At 65.4% G+C, this 19,283-nt stretch overlaps 8 protein-coding genes across 8 annotated transcripts in view; 4 read left to right on the forward strand and 4 right to left on the reverse strand.

Annotated features, from left to right (window-relative positions):
* Positions 1-1,587, forward strand: part of AMSG_08363 (purple acid phosphatase 18) — a gene marked incomplete at both ends in the record, with an annotated part of 1,841 nt that extends 254 nt beyond the window's left edge. The window contains one exon of the mRNA XM_013899979.1: positions 158-1,587. Within this exon, the coding sequence (XP_013755433.1) occupies positions 158-1,587 (1,430 nt within the window). The remainder of the gene's footprint in view (positions 1-157) is intronic.
* Positions 1,588-2,001: 414 nt separating this feature from the next.
* Positions 2,002-4,257, forward strand: AMSG_08364 (protein phosphatase 2C; the record flags this gene model as incomplete). Its single annotated transcript, XM_013899980.1, has 1 exon — positions 2,002-4,257. The coding sequence occupies one exon, from the start codon at positions 2,002-2,004 to the stop codon at positions 4,255-4,257; it is 2,256 nt and encodes a 751-aa protein (XP_013755434.1).
* Positions 4,246-5,561, reverse strand: AMSG_08365 (serine/threonine protein phosphatase). The gene is made up of 2 exons (XM_013899981.1): positions 5,379-5,561; positions 4,246-5,112 (listed from the first exon to the last, which is right to left on the reverse strand). The coding sequence occupies exons 1-2, from the start codon at positions 5,537-5,539 to the stop codon at positions 4,353-4,355; spliced, it is 921 nt and encodes a 306-aa protein (XP_013755435.1). The 5' UTR covers positions 5,540-5,561; the 3' UTR covers positions 4,246-4,352.
* Positions 5,562-5,630: 69 nt separating this feature from the next.
* Positions 5,631-8,636, reverse strand: AMSG_08366 (major vault protein). Its single transcript, XM_013899982.1, has 2 exons — positions 8,619-8,636; positions 5,631-8,309 (listed from the first exon to the last, which is right to left on the reverse strand). Coding segments are annotated over exons 1-2 (2,628 nt in total). The 5' UTR covers positions 8,620-8,636; the 3' UTR covers positions 5,631-5,682.
* A 607-nt stretch (positions 8,637-9,243) lies between these two features.
* Positions 9,244-11,984, forward strand: AMSG_08367 (TKL protein kinase; the record flags this gene model as incomplete). Its single annotated transcript, XM_013899983.1, has 4 exons — positions 9,244-9,612; positions 9,642-10,022; positions 10,103-10,594; positions 10,645-11,984. The coding sequence occupies 4 exons, from the start codon at positions 9,244-9,246 to the stop codon at positions 11,824-11,826; spliced, it is 2,424 nt and encodes an 807-aa protein (XP_013755437.1). The 3' UTR covers positions 11,827-11,984.
* AMSG_08368 (equilibrative nucleoside transporter) lies at positions 10,896-13,582 on the reverse strand. The gene is made up of 2 exons (XM_013899984.1): positions 13,482-13,582; positions 10,896-13,270 (listed from the first exon to the last, which is right to left on the reverse strand). Exons 1-2 carry the CDS (start codon positions 13,563-13,565, stop codon positions 12,047-12,049), a joined length of 1,308 nt encoding a protein of 435 aa, XP_013755438.1. The 5' UTR covers positions 13,566-13,582; the 3' UTR covers positions 10,896-12,046.
* Positions 13,583-14,059: 477 nt separating this feature from the next.
* Positions 14,060-17,587, forward strand: AMSG_08369 (uncharacterized protein; the record flags this gene model as incomplete). The annotated part of the gene is made up of 2 exons (XM_013899985.1): positions 14,060-15,298; positions 15,716-17,587. The coding sequence occupies 2 exons, from the start codon at positions 14,060-14,062 to the stop codon at positions 17,447-17,449; spliced, it is 2,973 nt and encodes a 990-aa protein (XP_013755439.1). The 3' UTR covers positions 17,450-17,587.
* AMSG_08370 (lysosomal acid phosphatase) lies at positions 17,460-19,199 on the reverse strand (the record flags this gene model as incomplete). Its single annotated transcript, XM_013899986.1, has 2 exons — positions 17,460-18,961; positions 19,181-19,199. The coding sequence occupies 2 exons, from the start codon at positions 19,197-19,199 to the stop codon at positions 17,460-17,462; spliced, it is 1,521 nt and encodes a 506-aa protein (XP_013755440.1).
* Positions 19,200-19,283: the final 84 nt, after the last annotated feature.

Below are 19,283 nucleotides of genomic sequence, written 5' to 3' on the forward strand. Positions count from 1 at the left end.
CCAGAACGTCAGCCACCACCGACAGACCCCTCCCTCTCCCTTCCCCTCGCCCAGCCCTCTCCATCCTCCATGCCACCCATCCACCCGCTGCTGGCGGCCGTGGCTATGGCTGTAGTCTGCCTCGTGCTCGCTATGGCCAGCCCGCCACCCGCTGCAGGCGCCAGGCACTCGCTGGGGACTACTGATGCTGTGGAGTATGCTGCACAGGTGGAAGCTGCGGCGGCTGCGGCGGCTGCAGGGGCAGCGGCGGCAGCAGAGGCGTCCGGTGCGCGCACTACGTCATCGCTGGGGTCTGGAGACTGGCTTGCTGGTGCAGGGACAACTGGCGAGCCGGAACAAGTCCACGTTGCGCTCACCGGCTTCCCGCATGCCCTCCGCGTCATGTGGGTCACCTTTGGTGGCGCGGGCGCAGGCGCAGAGGCTGCGTGGGGCACGGCGCCGGGCGTCCTGGCTGCTACCGCCCGGGCCAATGCATCGACATACGACGTTGGCATTCTCGGCGGCTGGCACGGCACCATTCACACCGTAGACATGGTCTTTCCTTCCCACCTGCCCCCACGGACGACGGTCTACTACGCGGTCTCGGGCACCTGCCCCACCGCCTGCTGGTCGCCGGTCTTTTCAGTCGCGCTACCGGCGGCGATCGGAATGGAGACGGCAACCACGCTCGCACTGTGGGGTGACATGGGGACGGTCATTCCTGACGGCTGGCGTGTTGCCGCCGATGTGGCTGCCGCGGCCCGTCGCGCGGATGGGGCCTGGAACGCTATGCACATTGTCGGCGACTTGGCGTACGCCGGCATGGGCGCCCACGATGCTTGGCAACCGATCTGGGACATGTTTGGCCGCCAGATGCAAGACGCCGCAGTCCAGGTGCCGCTCATGGTTTCGGTCGGCAACCACGAGGAGTACTACGACTTTGAGGCCTACGTCAAGCGCTTCTCGGCTCCGGGAGCCGTCCTCACTCCTGGCGCCAACCGCCACTTCTGGTACTCGTACGAGGTCGGCAACATCCATGTCACCTCGATGTCGACTGAGCACCCATACCTACCGGGCACGCCGCAATACGCCTGGCTCGCCGCCGATCTCAAGGCTGTTGACCGCCGCCGCACCCCGTGGCTTGTCCTCGTCTCGCACCGTCCGTTTCTTGCCTCGGACGCCTTTGAGCACACCGCCCACATCCCCGGCGCACCGCTAGTTGACTCTGTCGGCCGACTTGCGGCTGCGGCCGGTGTTGATCTTGTTGTCTCGGGCCATTGTCACGTGTACGAGCGGACGCTGCCGACGCTCCCGTCGGGCGCCGTCACCTCGCACGGCGCCGCCAACGGGACCGTCTTCCACGCCCCGGGCGCGCCCATCTGGATCGTCGCCGGTACCGGCGGCGCCATCTACCCAGACTCGTGGGTCGTCCCCATTCCACCTTGGTCCGCCGTTCGCATCCACAAGCTCGGCGACGACATCGTGTACGGCTACGGCGTCGTCTCCACAAACGCCACTGCGCTCGAGTGGACCCTTCATCGCGCCGCCCACTCCAGCTACCCCGGCGGCCCCAGCCACATCCTCGACCGCTTCACACTCATCCGGTGATATTTCATAGTTTCCAACTGCAAACACTCTTCCGCCGTCAGACAGGCCGCGCGGCCCAGCCAGCTGCCATCGATCCGGGGCCAATCGGTCGTGCCGCTCCGCCACGACGGCCAGCCAGCCAAGCCAACTAGTCAGCCAGCCAGCCACCCCCCACCACGGGCGCACCCACTCCCACGGGCACCCCACTCCACCCTTCCCACCCCCCACCCCCCACCCCCCACCCCCCCACCCCCACGCCAAAACCGCCCCCTCCACCCCACCCCCCCCACCCAGGTACGCCCTGCCGCCTCCCGCTGCCCGTTGCCGGTGCCTGCCTGCGCCCCTTCCCCGAAGCCTCCAACGAATTTTTGCCGGTGGCAGACCACCCCTCTCACACCCGTCCACCGCCCCCTCCCCCTCCCCCCCACGCACAGCATGGCGGACCAGACACTGGGCATCTCGTTTGCGGCTGCAGAGCCCCTGGATGACTCGGACTCGGACGAAGGCGTCGTGGCGCATGTGGCTGACGAGGACGACTCGTCGTCGGACCCGCTGTCGTCCGACGACGACGCTACCGAGTCGGACGACGGCGACGGCGGTGATGGCCGCGACGGCGACGGGAGCTCAGCAGTGCTCGGCATCTCGTTCTCGTCGGCCGCTGGTGGCGACGGCGACGGCGACGACGACGGTGGCGACGACGACGACGACGACGGGCTGCCGGACTCGGACGCCGACGATTCGGACGAGGAGCTGTCGGACGATTCGTACGACGAGGACGGCCTGGTGCTTGTGCTCAAGTACGGGGCGCACGGGCTGACCGGGCGGCGCAAGACGATGGAGGACGCGCACTTTGCAGCGGTGCAGGCGTCGCAAAAACTAGAGACGGCCGAGACGCAGGGCGGCCCTGCGGTGGGCTTTTTCTCAGTCTTTGACGGCCACGGCGGCGACGCGTGCGCGCTGTATCTCTCACAGAACATGTTCCCCGCAGTGTTGGAGACGATGCCCGAGCTGGCGATCCGGACCAAGGAGGTTGACCCGGAGAGCCTCCCGTCGCAGGCCGAGGAGCTGCAGGCGATGGAGACCAGTCTCCGCGAAGCGTACGCGCTCGCCGAGTCGCGGTTCATCTCGCTTGCCGAGAGCAAAAACGTTGATTCAGGTGCGACAGCCGTCTCTGCCCTCATTCATGGCAACAAGCTCGTGGTTGCCAACGTTGGCGACTCTGAGGCTGTGCTCTCGCGTGATGGCATGCCTGTCAACCTGACAGTCATCCACAACCCGGCCAAGAACCCGGCCGAGGAGGAGCGAATTGTGGCTGCCGGCGGGCGGGTGTACAAGAAGCGGGTGGCGCTACCGTCGGTCCCGCCGCACCTGTGCAACATTGCAGTCTCGCGGGCGTTTGGCGATATCCTGTTCAAAAACACGCCTGACGGGACAGCGTCGGGGCTGACGGCGGATCCGGACGCAGCCACGTGGCTCATTGAGCCGCAGGATGAGTTTCTCATTTTGGCATGCGATGGGGTGTGGGACGTGATGACACACGAGGAGGCTGTCGACGAGGTGTCATCGAGCCTTGCGGCGTCGCAGTACGACCCGCAGGCTGCTGTTGAGTGCCTGGTCAAGGCGGCGTACGCGCGCGGCTCGACCGACAACATCACTGCGCTGGTGGTGCTCTTCGAGTTTGTGCCCGAGGAGGACCTTCTTGAGCTGCTGGAGGACGACCCGAGCCCGCCGCTGGCGCTGGATGTCAACGGCGAGCCCGCGAGTACCGAGTTTGAAGGCAAGGTGAGCGAGCTGCAGGCGCTCGGTAACGGGTTCTCACCGGTCGCGCCGGTCCACCAGACCGGGACTATCAAGCTTATGCCGCGGACGGCGGCGGGCCCGTCGACGCCGACCGCAGGCGGATCGGGCATTACCTTTGCGGCCACGGGAGCAGGCTCGGACTCTGACGACGGTGTCTCGCCGTTTGGCGTCGACTCGGACGAGTCGGGCTCTGACGACGAGTGGGACGAGAAGGCGCTGTGGCCGGGCAAGCTCGCGGCTTACACCGAAGAGACACCACTCAACGGTGCGCAGCGCAACGTGCCGGGCACCAAGCGCGACGAACTGTTTGCATGGAAGGCCGCGCCGCTCGAGGAGCAGACCGGCTCGCTTGAAGTCCAGCAGTACCTGCAGCAGCTGATCCGGAGCGACCCCGCAGACGTGGACAAGATTGTGGAGACGCCCGAGGGCGTGTCGTCGGTGGTGTGGCAGTACGAGCACCTGCGCCAGCTGACACTCGAGCTCTCGCATCTGGCAGTCATGCTGGAAGAGTGCGGGTGCTCGCCCGAGTCGTGCCCCAAGATGAAGGCGACTCAAGAGTGGATGTTCCTCTGCGCAGCCCACAAGGAGCCGCAGGAGTGCTCCGCCATCGACTACATGTGCCACACGCTCGAGGGCGCCGCCGCGCTGCTCAACTCGCAAAAGTACTTCCCCTCGCGCATCAACCTCAAGGAGGCCGACGCCAAGCCGAACCTCCAGTCGGTCGCCCGCCGCCTCTATCGTATCTGCGCCCACGCCTTCTTTGCCCATAACGACGCCTTTGAGGAGTTTGAAGCCGAGACGCACACTACCGAGCGCGCCGTCAAGCTCGCTGCCCGCTACAAGCTTGTTGGCCGCAAGATGCGCATCATCCCGCCTGTCGAGGAGTGGTAAAGTGCTTTTTCGTTTCCTGCCTGCAGCCGGTCGAGCCCTGCCTCGCTCGCAAGCCGTGTTGCTGGCTCCTGTTTACGGCAGTGTCTTGTTGAGAGTCAAAGAAAGTAATCGGGCACCTGCTTGGCCTGGCCCGACGGCACCTCACGGCGGTCCTCGGGCGCAGCGGAGAAGACGTTGAACTCGCGGTTGAGCGAGGCGTCGATCTCGCAGATGGACGCCACGTTGCCGCAGCGGTAGCAGTAGTTGGGCGCGGACCAGACGGTGGCCAGCAAGCCGTCAAAGTGAATCTGGTAGCCTTCCATGCACAGCTGGTGGGCGCGAAGGACAGTGGAGAGGCCGTTGACGTGCAGGAAACGCTCGACGGTGTCTTTGCCGAACAGATGGCCGGCGTTGCGCTGTGAGAGGTTGAATCCGTCACGGTCGGACGGATCCGACCACAGCAGGTCAGCAAAGACGCCCTCGGACGGCGGCTCGCGGAAGCGGTCGATGAGCTTGATCTGGTCAACCGAGAGCACCGCCGGCGAGAGCCCACCGTGGACACAGAAGATCTTGCCGGCAATGATGGCCGAGAGCGGGAGGTAGTCAAAGACCTCGCAAAAGTACGACCAAACGTCGGCCGACCCGTACTTTTGCACGACCTCTTTGTAGAACCCGTACACTTGTGTAATCTGCCGCGACTCGTGGTTGCCGCGCAGCAGCGTGATGCGGTCCGGCCACCGGAGTTTGAGGCACGTCAGCAGCGTGATCGTCTCCAGGTTAAAGTGCCCGCGGTCCACGTAGTCGCCCAGAAACAGGTATCGCGTATCGGGGCACTCGCCGCCGATCTGGAAGATCTCCAGCAGATCGTAGAACTGACTGCAGTATCCAGCCGCGATACCGTTACCGTGTTGTTGTGTCGCACCCCGGCTGTCTGTCAGTGGCGAGCCGTCTCTTCTACCCGCCCCCCCTCCCCCCCTCCCCTCCCCTCTGCGCCCTACCTACCAACCTTCTGCCCACCGCTATCCCACGACAATGCCCACGGCCACCGCCCCCCATCCCCCTCCCCCCCCCCCTCGCCCCTCCCTCCCTCCCCCTCCCCCCCCCCCCCCCCCCCCCCCACCCCTCCCCCACCCTCAACCTACCCATGGACGTCACCCACAACAGTCACCGGCGCGTCGACCTCGCACACGTTCGACTCGTCCAGAAGGACGTCAATGACCCGGGTGCAGATGTCCTTGATCGTTGCCTGCGACAGCAGCTCGCACCGCTTGAGCTTCTCCAGGCACTTGTCCACGTCGTCCATGCCTCCCCCCCGAACGCCTGACAGAGCCAAGTGTTGCTCGCTCCCCTCCTCCCTCATTTCAATCCACAGGCTCAGCAGTGCTGAGCATGTCTTGCGGCAAGACATCGTTTATCACTTTACATCCAGGGGCCGGCCGTCTCCAACTACTGACCCTGCTCCGAGACGGCAAGCGCAGAGCCGACAAGGCCGTTGGCGGTGTTGAACAGGTTGACCGGCGAGTTGCCGTCGGTGAGGAGGACAGACGAAAGGCCGAGCGAGCCCAGGAGCTTGGCCTGCATCTCGGGCCCGGCCTTGGCAATGTCCTTGATGACCTCGGGCGTGATGGCCTCGATCATGGCCTTGAACTTGCCGGTCTCGATCTCGGTCAGCTGGGCCTTCTTGTCGAGCTCGAGCTTGTTGAGTGCGGCGACGTGGGTGAGCTCGGCGGCGTAGTGGGCCTGCAGCCGCTTGAGCTCAAAGGCAGCCTCGACGTCTGCGGCGTCTGCACGGAGCTGGGCCTGCTCGACACTGGCCTCGCACTCGATGACGGTGGTGGTGGCCTGGGCCTTGGCCTCGGCCTTGGCCTTGCCCGTCGTCTTGATCGACTCGCACTCGGCCTGCAGCCGGAGAAGCTCGATCTTGGCAGCCTCGGAGAGGCACGAGTCGCGGATGCGGAGCTGCTCGAGCTCGCCAAGCGCGTCCTGCTCCTCTCGCTTGGCGACGTTGCGCGCCCGCGCTTCGAGCGCGTCGGTGGTGATCTCGATGGCGAGCGAGACCGACTTTTGCAGCGAGTCCCGCGTCCGCTGGTCCACGGGGTCAACGTTCTGGATGTCGACGTTGGTGATGACAAGGCCGTTGGCCGGAAAGACCCGCTCGTCGCAGACCGAGCCATTGTCGTCGAGGCCAAAGACGGCTGCGCGGATGATACGTGCCGAGTTGGCGTGGAACTCCTGGAACGGAATCGAAGCCACCGTGCCGCGGATTGACGAGCCGAGCGCCTTGCACGCGTCGCCCACAAAGTCGGCAACCGAGAAGATCTTGCGGGTCGAATCCTCCGTCGACCGGTCGACACGGAACTCCCAGTTGTACCCGAGCTGAAGCGAGAGGCGTGCATGGTCCGACGTCTCCACCACGATGACGTCGATCATAAAGTCCGGGCCAAGGTAGAGGAGCAGCGACTTGATGGCGTTCGACTGCTTCGGCCGCCCGCCCGAGAGCGAGAAGACCGTGAGGTGCTCATTCGGCTGGAGAAGCACCAGCTCTGGGCCAAACACCACCCGGGCATCCTTGGTCTTGTAGTCAAAGATCTGGACCGCTGCGTTGTGCGGGACACGGTAGGTGACAACCCGCCACTTTTCGCGCCGCTGCATGCCTGTCAGGCCAGCCGCCCGCGAGCCGGTCGACGCAAGGTTGAGGATCGTCGACTGCAGGCCCGGCGTGCGGCTTGCAGACGAGGAGAACAGCACGTTTGAGCCGGCAGCAAGCTCGACCGGGGTGTCGGTGAACGGCGTCTCACCGTTGATGAGCGCCTCCATGTCGGCAGGCAGCTCCTTCTCCCACAGCTCCTCGTCGGCCTGCAGCATGTACGACGCGCCGATCTCGGCGCGCACCTTGCCGGTCGTCATGTTGCGGACGTACACGCCCTCGTTCTTGTCGAGCGGAATGAGCCACCGCTGCGCCGCCACACTGCATTGCGGTGCTGGGTAGTAGTCGCGCGGCCCAAAGACCATCCACCGCTCACCCGGCTCCCGCGCCACGCCCTCGTCGTCCACGTACGCCTCGACACACCGCAGCACTAGCGCGTCCTGCTTCGACAGCAGGTGCGCCGTCTGCTTGCCGGCAAGCAGCCGCTCGCCGGGCTGCAGGAAGAACGTCTTGGGCCCTCGGACCATGGTCTTGGTTCCCAGCACGTTCTTGCCGGTCGACGCGTCCACAGGATCCACAATGACGCAGTAGTCGGTGTTTGAGAGCGAGATCGCCGTCACAGGCGTCACCAGCTGCTCAAAGACCCCGAGCATGTGCGTCGGCGCCTCGGCAAGCGTCACCAGCCACTCGTCGCCGACCTTGCGCTCGATGCCGTAGACATCGGTGAAGGCTTGCGTTGCGCGCAGGTGAAGGCCCGTCGTCTCGGTCAGGACATGCAGCTCCTGCACCTCGACAAGCTCCTCCGTTACCCGGCACAGGTATCGCCCCGGCTGCCGCACAATCCACTCGGAGCCAGCAAGCCGCGCCGTTCCATCCGGCTCGGTAAAGTCCTCCGTCGCCCGCAGCCGCAGCGCCTGGGTCTCGAGCACCACTACAGAGTGCACCTCCTCCAGCACCGTCACCACCCGCGACGGCAGATACGTCCGCGGGCCCTTGACCAGCCACTGCTCGCCCGCAGCACGCGTCACCCCACCCTCGTCCTTCACCTCGCGCTCCGCACGCACCCGCAGCGCAGCGCCGTCCTCAATCACGCGCAGCGGCGTCACGCCCAGCACAAGTGCCTCGCCCGGGTACAGCGGGAACGGGTCCGGAAAGTCGGCCGCAAGCCGCACCTCCTCGTCACCCCACACGCACACGTAAACCCCGTGCTCGTCAATCACAGGCTGCCCGGCGTCATCACGCTCCACAGGATTGGCCACCACGCAGTACGACGCCGGCGGCAGGACAATCATCGCCAGCGGGCCATCCACCACGGTCTCATGTGCCTTCTTGGTGAACGTCGCTGGGCCAACCACCAGCCGCTGCACATTCGTGTTGTTGTCCTCCACCGTCACATACGAATACGGCCGGATGCGAATGAGCGACACTACTCACGACCACCCACAACACAGTCTGCTTCGTGAGTTCATTGCCTTGCTCCCTCCTTCCCTCTCTGTCCCTTTCCCCCGTCCCTTTCCCCCTTCCCTTTCCCGCCCCCCCCCCCCCCCCCCTTTTGTTTTTCTGCGCCACCAATGGAAAGAAAAATCATCCGAGTGGAACAAGGAAGAAAGCCACCTTCCCCTCCCCGTCCTTCCCTCCACAGCACAGGCACCTCCCCACCCCCACCCCCCCCCAACGCCCACCCCCCTCTCCCCCTTCCCCTCCCCTTCCCTCCCCTCCCCCACTCACACCGTACTCTTGTTGCGGGTTGGTGAGACGGATGGTGCTCACCCCCACTCTCACCGCCTCACCCTCCTGCCTGCCCGTCTCCACTTCGGCCAGCCCCGATCGATCACCCGCCACCACCAGCCAGCCAGCCAGCCAGCCAACCGGAAGACGACCAAACCCCAAACCCACAGGTCTTTCCTTTTCCCTTGACACATTGCCTGGCGGGTGGACCACAAAGTCACCACCCCACCCCCCACCCCGCCTTCCCCCCCCTCCCTCCTCCCTCCCCCCCCCCCCTTCCCAAGTGGGCGCATCATGTCTGTTGCCATCCGCATCGAGCTGGATAAGCCGTCAGGATTTACCTCGGCGGTGAGGCCGTCCATGGTGTGGTGGTGGTGGACTGCTCAGCACGTGCCGACGCTACGGCCTTCAAGAGCCTCGAGCTGGCGGTCCACTCGGCGGAGCATGTCGAGTGGCAGCGCCAGGAGATGCAGAAGGTTGCCATCGATCCGTTTGGCCATGGCCACAACCACAGTCATCATCATTCCCACCGCAGCCACAGCCACGGCCACGGCCACCACTCCCACTCTCGCAGCGACAGTGGCTACGGCGGCGACCGGTTTGTCATCACCCACTCGGGCGGGCAGACCCAGATGGTGATTGAGGATGGAGCAGCTTCGCATGGCTCGTCACACTACGGATCGACCGTCTGCGAGCCGGGCTACGAGATGCGCCAGGTGACCGTGACTGTCAGCGACTCGGCGCCGGTCGTCACCCTCCGCATCGCACTCGATGCCAAGGGCGGCTCATTCGACTCACATGGCGTCTATCACTTTCCGTTTGCCTTTGCCCTTCCAGTCGATACCCAGGGCTCGCTGGAGGTGCCACAGGGCGGGACTGGGACGCCCATCACCGGCTCGGTCCGCTACTGGCTCAAGGCCATGCTCACCCGCAAGGGTCTCAAGTTTAACGTAGGCTCGCCACAGCGCGACTTTGTTGTCGCACCGCTCTTCACCTCGGTTGTTGCCCGGCCCAAGGCGTTGCCTCGCAGCCGGTTGCCGGCGGTGGCGCCTACACTGCCACCCTCTCGCTTGATCGCAATGCTGCTGTCCCGGGCGAGACCGTTATGGCTCATCTCCACGTCGCCAACAACTCGCCCATGCCCATCTCCTCGGTCACCTTTCAGATTGTCCAGACCATCTCGGGAACACGCCGCTCGCCGCCCGAGTCGGGCCAAAAGTCGCTGGTCATTTTCACCTCGTCGCGTCCAGGTGCACAGCCGTACACTCCCCTCACCATCGAGATCGGCATCCCGCTGCCGCCGGCATTGTGGGCGACCGTCACCGGCCCGCTCCTCCGCAACGAATACGCCGTTGTCGCTGTCATCCATCCGGCGTCTGGGCCTGACGTCCATGCCGGTGTCGGCCTCTCGGTTCTCGCTCCGAACGCGCTTGACGGCGGCGCGCTTAAGGCTACCCCTTTGGCACTCCGCTCCGCCTCATCGCCGCCAAGGCACCGCCGTCAGTTGTCCTCGCTCCGCCACCGGGCGTCGACCCGCTGCCGCTCGACGGCACCGTCCTGCCAGAACGCAAAGTCGGCCTCAAGTCGTGGCACATGTACTTTATCGACGTTCCCGCCCTCACTCACGAGGCCCGCCTCGAAATCGTTCTTCGTGGAACGTCCAAGGCCACGCTGGCCCTTCGCCTTCGCAAAGCCTCGCAACCCTCTCATTTGACCTCGTACGACTTTGCCGGCACCAAGGCCGGCAAGCACGTCTACTCGATCGCCATCAACAAGAACAACGGCGTGCCGCTCCAGCAGGGCCGCTGGTTTGTTGGCGTCTGGGGTACAAACGTCTTCCCACCCTCCTCCAAATATGTTCTCTCCGCCACACTCACTGGTGCCGCTCCGCCGCCGCCGCCTGCTGCGCTTCCGGAGCGAAGGTCATCGCTAGAGTTGGAGTCTGGCGGCGCATCGTCGTCGGCTGCGCCGTCCACCTCACCGGTCGTTGCCGACGAAACGCCGCCCCTCCCGCCGTTATCCGGGAATCCGAGAAGTCTGCTACCGCCTCAGCTTCAGCACCGCCGCCGCCGTCGTTTCACGATCCCAACTATGCCTCACTCGCGTCGGTGGCTTTGGCGGGATCTGCGTACGCTGCGCCGCCTCCAGAGCCCGGAGCAGGCTCGGCAAGTAGTGTCGAGTCGTCGGCGGCCGATGGTGCCGGAGTTGCCGACGGCGCCGACGACAACAGCTCGTACAGCATTGCGGCCAGCGAGCTGCAGCGCGGCGAGTTGGTCGGATCAGGCGCGTTTGGAGTGGTCCATCGCGGTACCTGGCGCGGCGGCGACGTGGCCATCAAGACCATCAAGGTCGATTCGTTGGCTTCCGACGCCGTGGCAGAGTTCAAGGCCGAGGCCAAGCTCATGCGCCTCCTCCCACCACACCCCAATGTTGTCCAGTTTCTCGGGGTGTGCAAGGCCGGCGAGAACGAGCTCTGCATCGTCTCTTCGTTTGTGCCTGGCGGCACCCTCCTCGCTCTCCTCCATCCAACCTCGGGCTTTGTGTGGAACGTCGAGAAGAAGCTTGGCGTGGCAGTCGGCATTGCCGCCGGCCTCCTGCATCTCTCAGCCGAGTCGATTGTCCACCGCGATCTTGCCGCCCGCAACATCCTTGTCTCGGTCGGCGGCCATGGCCCGGCAGCCACAGTCACGCCACTCCTCACCGACTTTGGCATGAGCCGCGACGCGTCAGGCGCCGGCGACAACTACACCGCGTCCGTTGTCGGCCCGGTCAAGTGGATGGCGGTCGAGGCCATCACACATCGCAAGTACTCGGCCAAGTCGGACGTCTGGTCGTTCGGCGTGCTTCTCTTTGAGATCTTCACCCAAACTGAGCCGTACGCCGGCCTCACTCCGCTGCAGGTTGCAGCCGGTGTCTCCAGTGGCTCACTCACCCTCGACCTCGATGGCCACGCAGCTGACATCCCTCCGCCCGTCGTTGATCTCATTCAAGCCTGTATGGCCCACGAGCCCGAAGACCGACCCTCAGTTCGTGACCTGTTCCGCACCGTCTCGCACCTCCGCACTCAACTCAGCCCAACGCCCAGGCCTATCAGCTATGCCACTGTCAACCCGTTTGCCCCATCGTCGTCGGCGTCGTCGTCCCCGGCCGCAACCCCGACACAGACCGCAACCTCAGGCCCGGCCTTTGCCTACTCGGAGAATCTGGGTGGATAATAATGCCATTCAGGAGGTTAGTGCGATGCCAGCCGATGCCAGCAGCAACCAGAGGGCGACTGGCGTCGTAGTTTCCCCCGGAAAGGCACCTGACGCAAACCCGGCGTGAGGAGCGGTGGCCGCGATGAGCGGCGGCGGTCAGAGATAAACAAGACAACACGATGAGAGTGGCAGTTGGGGATCGTTTGTGTGGAGGAGCGAGAGGCAAAGGTTGATTGGATTAGCCGGTAAACGCGAGAGCAATGTTGACGCCAGAGAGGACGCCAGCGTTGAGGAGGAAGCTCATCTGGATGCCACCGTTCTCCTTCTCGTACGGCTCGAGCTCGTCGGGCCCATACATCATCGCCAGCGTGCCACAGTAGCCGTTGGAGAGGGCAAAGAAGGCCATGAAAAGAAACGGGTAGCCGGCCCAGCTGGTAAAGTACGGCTCGGTAAAGGTGCCGGCAGCGAGGAGGAAGAGCGGGACAAAGGCGAGGCGGCAGAGGATGGGGATGAGCAGGGTCCGTGGCGAGAAGAGGCGGATGAAGCGCGGCGAAGTGCGGCCGATATAGTCAAAGAGCATAAACTCGGAAGTGAGGAGGACCTGGTACCAACCCGAACTGAGAAAGTTGGGGTCCTTGGGCTTGATCTGCGAGGTGACGCCCGGGAACATGGAGAGGGTGACGACAAAGACAATGTAAACGCCGAGTCCCTCCTTCCAGAGCTTGGAGAAGACTTCGACGACGGACGGGTCTGTGCGGCAGACGATGACACCGTCCGAGTAGACGTCTAGCTGCGGGCGAGGGCTCAGTGCCTGAGAGTCGGCGGTAGTGACGTCTGTGGCATCCAGCGCAGGCGGCTGCGACTGGGCCACGATGTGGTACTTGACAAACGGGTGGCGGAGCATGGCAAAGTACAGGGTGATGCAGACAGCCAGGACAAGACCGGCGAGTGAAAAATAGATAAACGTCGACTCGCGCAGGCCCTTCTCGGTGTTGGGCAGCGAGGCCTTGGTGACGATACGGAGGGCAGCGGCGACGATTCCGGAGAGGCCGATGCCCGACATGGCGGCGGTGATGTACGACGAGGGGAAGAGCGAGGCAAATCCCAAGACGGTGCCAAAGACCACTCCGGTGCAGACACCCGTGATAAAGACAGCGAAGAGAGTGAGCCAGAGCTCGACGTCGTAGGAGAGGCCGAGCAGCGAGAGGCAGGGTGTGACGACGAGCATGACTAGCGAGATGGAGTACGTGGCGGCGATACGAGTCGAGACCGACCATGAGGCGGCGTAACGGACCGAGACAAACAGCATGATGAGCGAGGGATAGTTGAAGGCGCACGAGATGCGGAACTCGATGTTGTTGCCGAATCGCTCCGAGAAGTAGTCAAAGGCCGAGATGAACGAGTTCCAGGCCATCAGCACGCCCGTACCCAGAATGACCATCGCCAGCCACACCAGATGGTACTACCCTCCTCCATCCGTCCGCCCGTCCGTTCCATCCGTCCGTCATCCATCCCTCACCAGCCCATGAGTCCCATCCCTCCCCTCCCCTGACCCCCTTCCCCAGGTCACATGGCCGTCACTGCGGGCGTGGATGCTACGTCGCCGCTTCCCCTCCCCCTTCCCCCTCCCCTCCCCTCCCCTCCCCTCCCCTCCATCTCCCGCATCCCCTTACCTTGTCACGTGGCGCCTTGCGCAAAAGGGGCTGGCCAGCCTTTCCGTCCTCCTCGCCATGGAGGCGCTCATACGACTTGCCCATGTGGCCGTGGCAACGGAGAGGTGGGGCAAAGGGAGGTACGGCTGGTGATGGCACCGCTTTCGCCAGAGCCATTGCCGATGGACGACCAGCCGGTGAAAGGCGGCCAGTGGCAGGGGAGGGGGAGGGGAAGGGGGGGGGGGAGGAAGGCAGTTGCTGTGTGATGGATGATGAATGGTATGATCGACGGGGAGAGTGGCATCATACAGATGCTGTCGATGTCGATGATCGTCTCTGGGGACTCATCGCACCATGCACACCCCCGGGATGGAATAATCATCGGTGGGGGTGCTGGACATGTGATGATCGTTCCATGTGCAGGCTCTGGGACGTGTGTTGATCGACCACCGGGGGAGGGTGATGGCTGTGGTTGAGCCGCGTGTGGCGGGAAGGCCGTGCACTCTCGTCGCCGGCGGGGCGGGCCTTGGCCGGGTGCCATTGGGCCAGCCACCTGACTCGGACTCGGCGGTAGCAGGGCGGGCCTGGGCGGGGCGGGCATGGACGAGCTTGATTCGAGTGCCACCGACAATGACGAGGTGAGGCTGCTGGCCGGGGACTGGGGACTGCTAGACGGTGACTCGAGTAGTGGCGGTGTGCATGGCGAGGCCGACGTGGCGAGGAAGCCGCCGCCGCCTCTGGACTCGCCGCCGCCTGCTGCCCAACCATCGCCTGATGCCCGGCCGCCACCACCTCCGGACTCACCGCCGCCTGATGCCCAATCATCGCCTGATGCCCGGCCGCCACCACCTCCGGACTCGCCGCCACCTGCTGTCCAACCATCGCCGCCTCCGGACTCACCGCCGCCTAATGCCCGGCCGCCACCTCCTCCGGACTCGCCGCCGCCTGATGCCCAATCATCGCCTGATGCCCGGCCGCCACCTCCTCCGGACTCGCCGCCACCTGCTGTCCAACCATCGCCGCCTCCGAACTCACCGCCGCCTAATGCCCGGCCGCCACCTCCTCCGGACTCGCCGCCGCCTGATGCCCAATCATCGCCTGATGCCCGGCCGCCACCTCCTCCGGACTCACCGCCGCCTGCTGTCCAACCATCGCCGCCTCCGGACTCACCGCCGCCTGATGCCCGGCCGCCACCTCCTCCGGACTCGCCGCCGCCTGTTGCCCAATCATCGTCGCCTCCGGACTCGCCGCCGCCTGATGCCCAATCATCGCCTGATGCCCGGCCGCCACCTCCTCCGGACTCGCCGCCACCTGCTGTCCAACCATCGCCGCCTCCGAACTCGCCGCCGTCTGATGCCCGGCCGCCACCTCCTCCGGACTCGCCGCCACCTGCTGTCCAACCATCGCCGCCTCCGGACTCACCGCCGCCTAATGCCCGGCCGCCACCTCCTCCGGACTCGCCGCCGCCTGATGCCCAATCATCGCCTGATGCCCGGCCGCCACCTCCTCCGGACTCGCCGCCACCTGCTGTCCAACCATCGCCGCCTCCGAACTCGCCGCCGTCTGATGCCCGGCCGCCACCACCTTCGGACTCGCCGCCGCCTGCTGCCCAACCATCGCCTGATGCCCGGTCGCCACCTCCTCCGGACTCACCGCCGCCTGCTGTCCAACCATCGCCGCCTCCGGACTCACCGCCGCCTGATGCCCGGCCGCCACCTCCTCCGGACTCGCCGCCGCCTGTTGCCCAATCATCGTCGCCTCCGGACTCGCCGCCGCCTGATGCCCAATCATCGCCTGATGCCCGGCCGCCACCTCCTCCGGACTCGCCGCCACCTGCTGTCCAACCATCGCCGCCTCCGAACTCGCCGCCGTCTGATGCCCGGCCGCCACCACCTCCGGACTCGCCGCCGCCTGCTGAACTCACCGCCGCCTGATGCCCGGCCGCCACCTCCTCCGGACTCGCCGCCACCTGCTGTCCAACCATCGCCGCCTCCGAACTCACCGCCGCCTGTTGAACAAGCATCGCCGCCTCCGAACTCGCCGCCGCCTGATGCCCGGCCGCCACCACCTCCGGACTCGCCGCCGCCTGTTGCCCAACCATCGCCTGATGCCCGGCCGATACCACCTCCGGACTCACCGCCGCCTGTTGCCCAATCATCGCCTGATGCCCGGCTGCCAATGCCCGGCTGCCACCTCCTCCGGACTCGCCGCCGCCTGCTGCCGCTGCCCGCCTGTACAAAATTGTGGCTGAAGAGGTCACCCAAGAACTCGCTGACGCCACCATTGACGCTGTCACTACCGAATTGTCCCACAACATCACCCGCGATGTGCTGCTCGTCGCTGACGCCTCTTCAGTCGTCGAAGATCTTGTCACCGACGCTGCCGCCGCTGTGGCTGCCGCCGTCCATTCTTCGGCCGTCAACGAGGCCAACGCGGCCGCTGAGATTGTGGACAATGTGATTACAGATGGAGTCGCTGTATTGCTCTCCATGCTTGCTGCAGAAGCTGTATCTGAACACGCTGCCGCTCTGGACGCCGCTCTGGACACCGTTATTGCTGACCTTGCTGCAGACGTCATCGATCATGATAGTTCACTCGTCGCCGCCGCTGCCCTTGACCACGCTCGCGATGTCGACGCCGCCAGCCATGGACTCGCTGATGAGATCTTTGATGCTGCGGTGACGACTGCACTTCTTGCCAGCGCTGAGCACGCGCTGGACGTTGATCTTGCCGGGCGCGAGGTTGTTGACGAGCTCGTCGATGGCGTCTGTGCCATTGTCGCTGACGCCGCCCTGCACCACGAGCGCCTTATCGAGGCCGCATTCGCCGAGCTCGTGGAGCAGCTTACTGATGATCTCGGCCTTGAGGCGGGAATGGAGGCCTGGGATGAGCTAGTCTTTGAAGACGCCGTTGACTGCTGTGTATCGGAGCTCACGGATGACTTTTCGGCCTTCCTCGCCTTTGACACCTACATCATGCAGGAGGCCATTGAGGCCGGGACCCAGGAGTGCTATGCCGAGTATGTGGGCGAGGTCACTGCCTTCTGTGCAGCTGACATTCTGCTTTACGAGCGCGCTCTTCATGCCGCGCTGGTTGAAGAGCTGCAGCTGTGGACCGACGATCTTGCGCTCGAGGTGGCGTCGGACGTTGTCACCGACGCACTCATTGTGGCCATGCCGCTGATGGAGCCACAGCTTCCGCGGACCACGCACTATACCCCAGCTATCCAGGCTCAGCTGGCGGCATTTGCCGAGTGGACCGGCGCCGTCCGCGCCCTTCTCCCCAAGATCGATGCTGGTCTCGACGCCGAGCTCGCGGTTGCTGCCGCCTGGCCACCACCGCCAGAGCTACACCTCGCGCACGATGGCATTGCCCTCGTTGGTCCTGCGCCCGACGAGCCTGGCGACCTCGCGCTGGTTGTGCTCACCGAGCCCGAGCCCGCCACGCTCGCCGCCGCCGCGCCTCTTGCGCTCGCCTGCATCCCGCGACTTGCCCGCTCAGGCGTTGTCCCTCCACGCTGCTCCATCGTTGCGCACGTTTCTATCTCTGCTGCATCTGCTGCGCTTCACTACGCGCTGCAGCCGTCGGTCCGCGCCGCCTGCGCCGCCCTCTCCGACGCACTCGAGCACGAGCCGTACGATGTTGCTCGCGCTGCCGACGCCCTCGAACTGCCACAGCTCTACGTTTTGGCTATGGCCTTTACGTACAACACCCTTGACTCACTGGCGTCGATGCTCGACGAGCTCGGTACCTCGTTTATGATGCGCCTCTCGCCGCGAGCATGGCGCAAAGTCGACCGCGCGCTTGCGGGCAAGCCTCGGGACACGCCTTCGCTGCCGGCGCAAAAGACAGTCATGGACCTGCTCTGGTTCCTTCGCACGACTGCGTTGGTGCCAATCCGCCTCAACTACCAGTCTGCAGCCTCGCGCTGGCGCATCGAGTACGCACGCGCGGCCGTGGCAGCGCCTGGTGCATCGGCTCCGCTGTAACACCTCGGCGTCAGAGCTCGTCGCCGGGCGCAAAGGAGTTGTGTCCGTCCGACGAGCACGACGAGCACGAGCCGGCTCCCCGCCGCCCACCAGGCTCCAGCACCGCCAGTGCGTCGGGCGTAAACAGATCGTCGCCGAGCATGTGGTGGTACCGGCTGGAGCCGCGCCTGTGGTACCAGTACCCGCCACCAGCAACGCACCCAATCACGCCGCACACCAGCAGCAGGATGATAGCCACCGTGCCGGCATCTGTCGGCCCGGCCGCAGGCGCCGGGCTCGGCGACGAGGCTGTCTCCCGCCCGCATGCCGCGTCCCAATCGTCGTAGAATGAATCACGAGTAGCGTCGAGGAACGCGTCCAGCGGTACGATGCACGCGTCGCTCCGGGTGTCCAGCGCCACGCTCGCGGCGCTGACGCAGATGCCGCCGGAAAAGACCAGCGGGGCGTCATTGTAAAACGCCGAGACGTACGCCGCCCCAGTATCGGTTATGTGCAGCTCAAAGACGACTGACGAGGCGTACGGCGGAATGCCACCGGCTTCGGTGACTGGAAGCGCTGCCAGGAGCGACGCCAGCGTTGTGTCGTGGGCAGAGAGCAGGTAGAACTTGCGGAGGTCGGCGGGCAGCTCGCCAGGGCCGATCGACGGCGATGGCGAGGCTGTAAAGCCCTCGGAAGCAGCGGCCGGCGGTGGCGGCGGCGGCGCCACGTAGGCCTGGAACAAGTCGCGGAGAGTGGCCACCATGTTGCCACCAGCCAGCTTGCCGGCCTTGTCGTGCGAAAAGGTATGAGCCGTGACCCAGTCGGCCGTGGCAATGATGTCGTCGAGCATCGGGAGCGTGACCTTGCCGTTGAGCAGCGGCTTGCCGTGCGACCACGCACAGAAGAGTGGGTCGTAGATCAGGTACCACTTGCCGAGCGTCACCTCTTCGCCGGCGAGCTCAGCCAGCGTCTCGGCCAGCGTTGCCACGTCCGCAGCCTTGGCCACAAACTCTGGCGAGCTCTGGCGCGCCTTCTCCAGTGCGTCAAACTCGGGACAGTTGTTGTACCCGCGGAGCAGCGTGTCGTAGACCACCGGTCGCGAGTGGATCGGCACGTACTGCACCCGCTCCGGCGAGTCGGCCGGGCCGGTCCCGGCCGGGAAGAGCCCGGCTAGCAGCGCCTGCGCCGACTGGATGGTCCGATCGACAGCGGTGGCACGGGCGTAGACGTCAAAGACCGAGTACGTCTCCATGGCTAGCAGCGCCGAGTAGTTGGCCCTTAGCCGCTGGCCCAGCGCCACGTGCTGCGCCATGCCGCGCCCGGTCAGCTGACCGCGGCCCTGCGGCCACTCATTGTCATCCTCGGGCAGCGCATGGACCGGCGTCCGGTCGCCATGCCGGGTGAAGACCACCACCGCCTGCAGCGTACCAGGCCGAGCCCCTGCCGCCCGCTTGCCCACCCGTCCGCCCCAATGCGGTCCTCCAGCCTCGTCGGCCAGTCCGCCGTCCCACCAGCCGCCGACCTCCTCGTCGGCTCCCACCGCAGTCACCACCAACGCCACCACCACCACCGCCAGCACCAACACCACCACCACCCCAGCCACCCCATGTCCTGGACCATCCGTCCGTCTGCGGGCACTTGCCATTCCAGACCAGTAGCGAGAGGAGTCGTGAAGAAGAGTCCACCAGGCAGGAAGGTAGCCAGGGAGGAAGGTAGCCAGGCAGGTGGGTAGCCTGGCAGGTGGGTAGCCACACCAGGCCACCCCGGTCATCCTACGCCCATCCACCCCATCCACCCACCCCCCCCACCCCATCCACCTACATTCCATTCCATCCACCCACCCCCACGAGATGCC

The sequence above is a fragment of the Thecamonas trahens genome, assembly GCF_000142905.1.
Source record: "Thecamonas trahens ATCC 50062 unplaced genomic scaffold supercont1.40, whole genome shotgun sequence".
NCBI lineage: Eukaryota > Apusomonadida > Apusomonadidae > Thecamonas > Thecamonas trahens.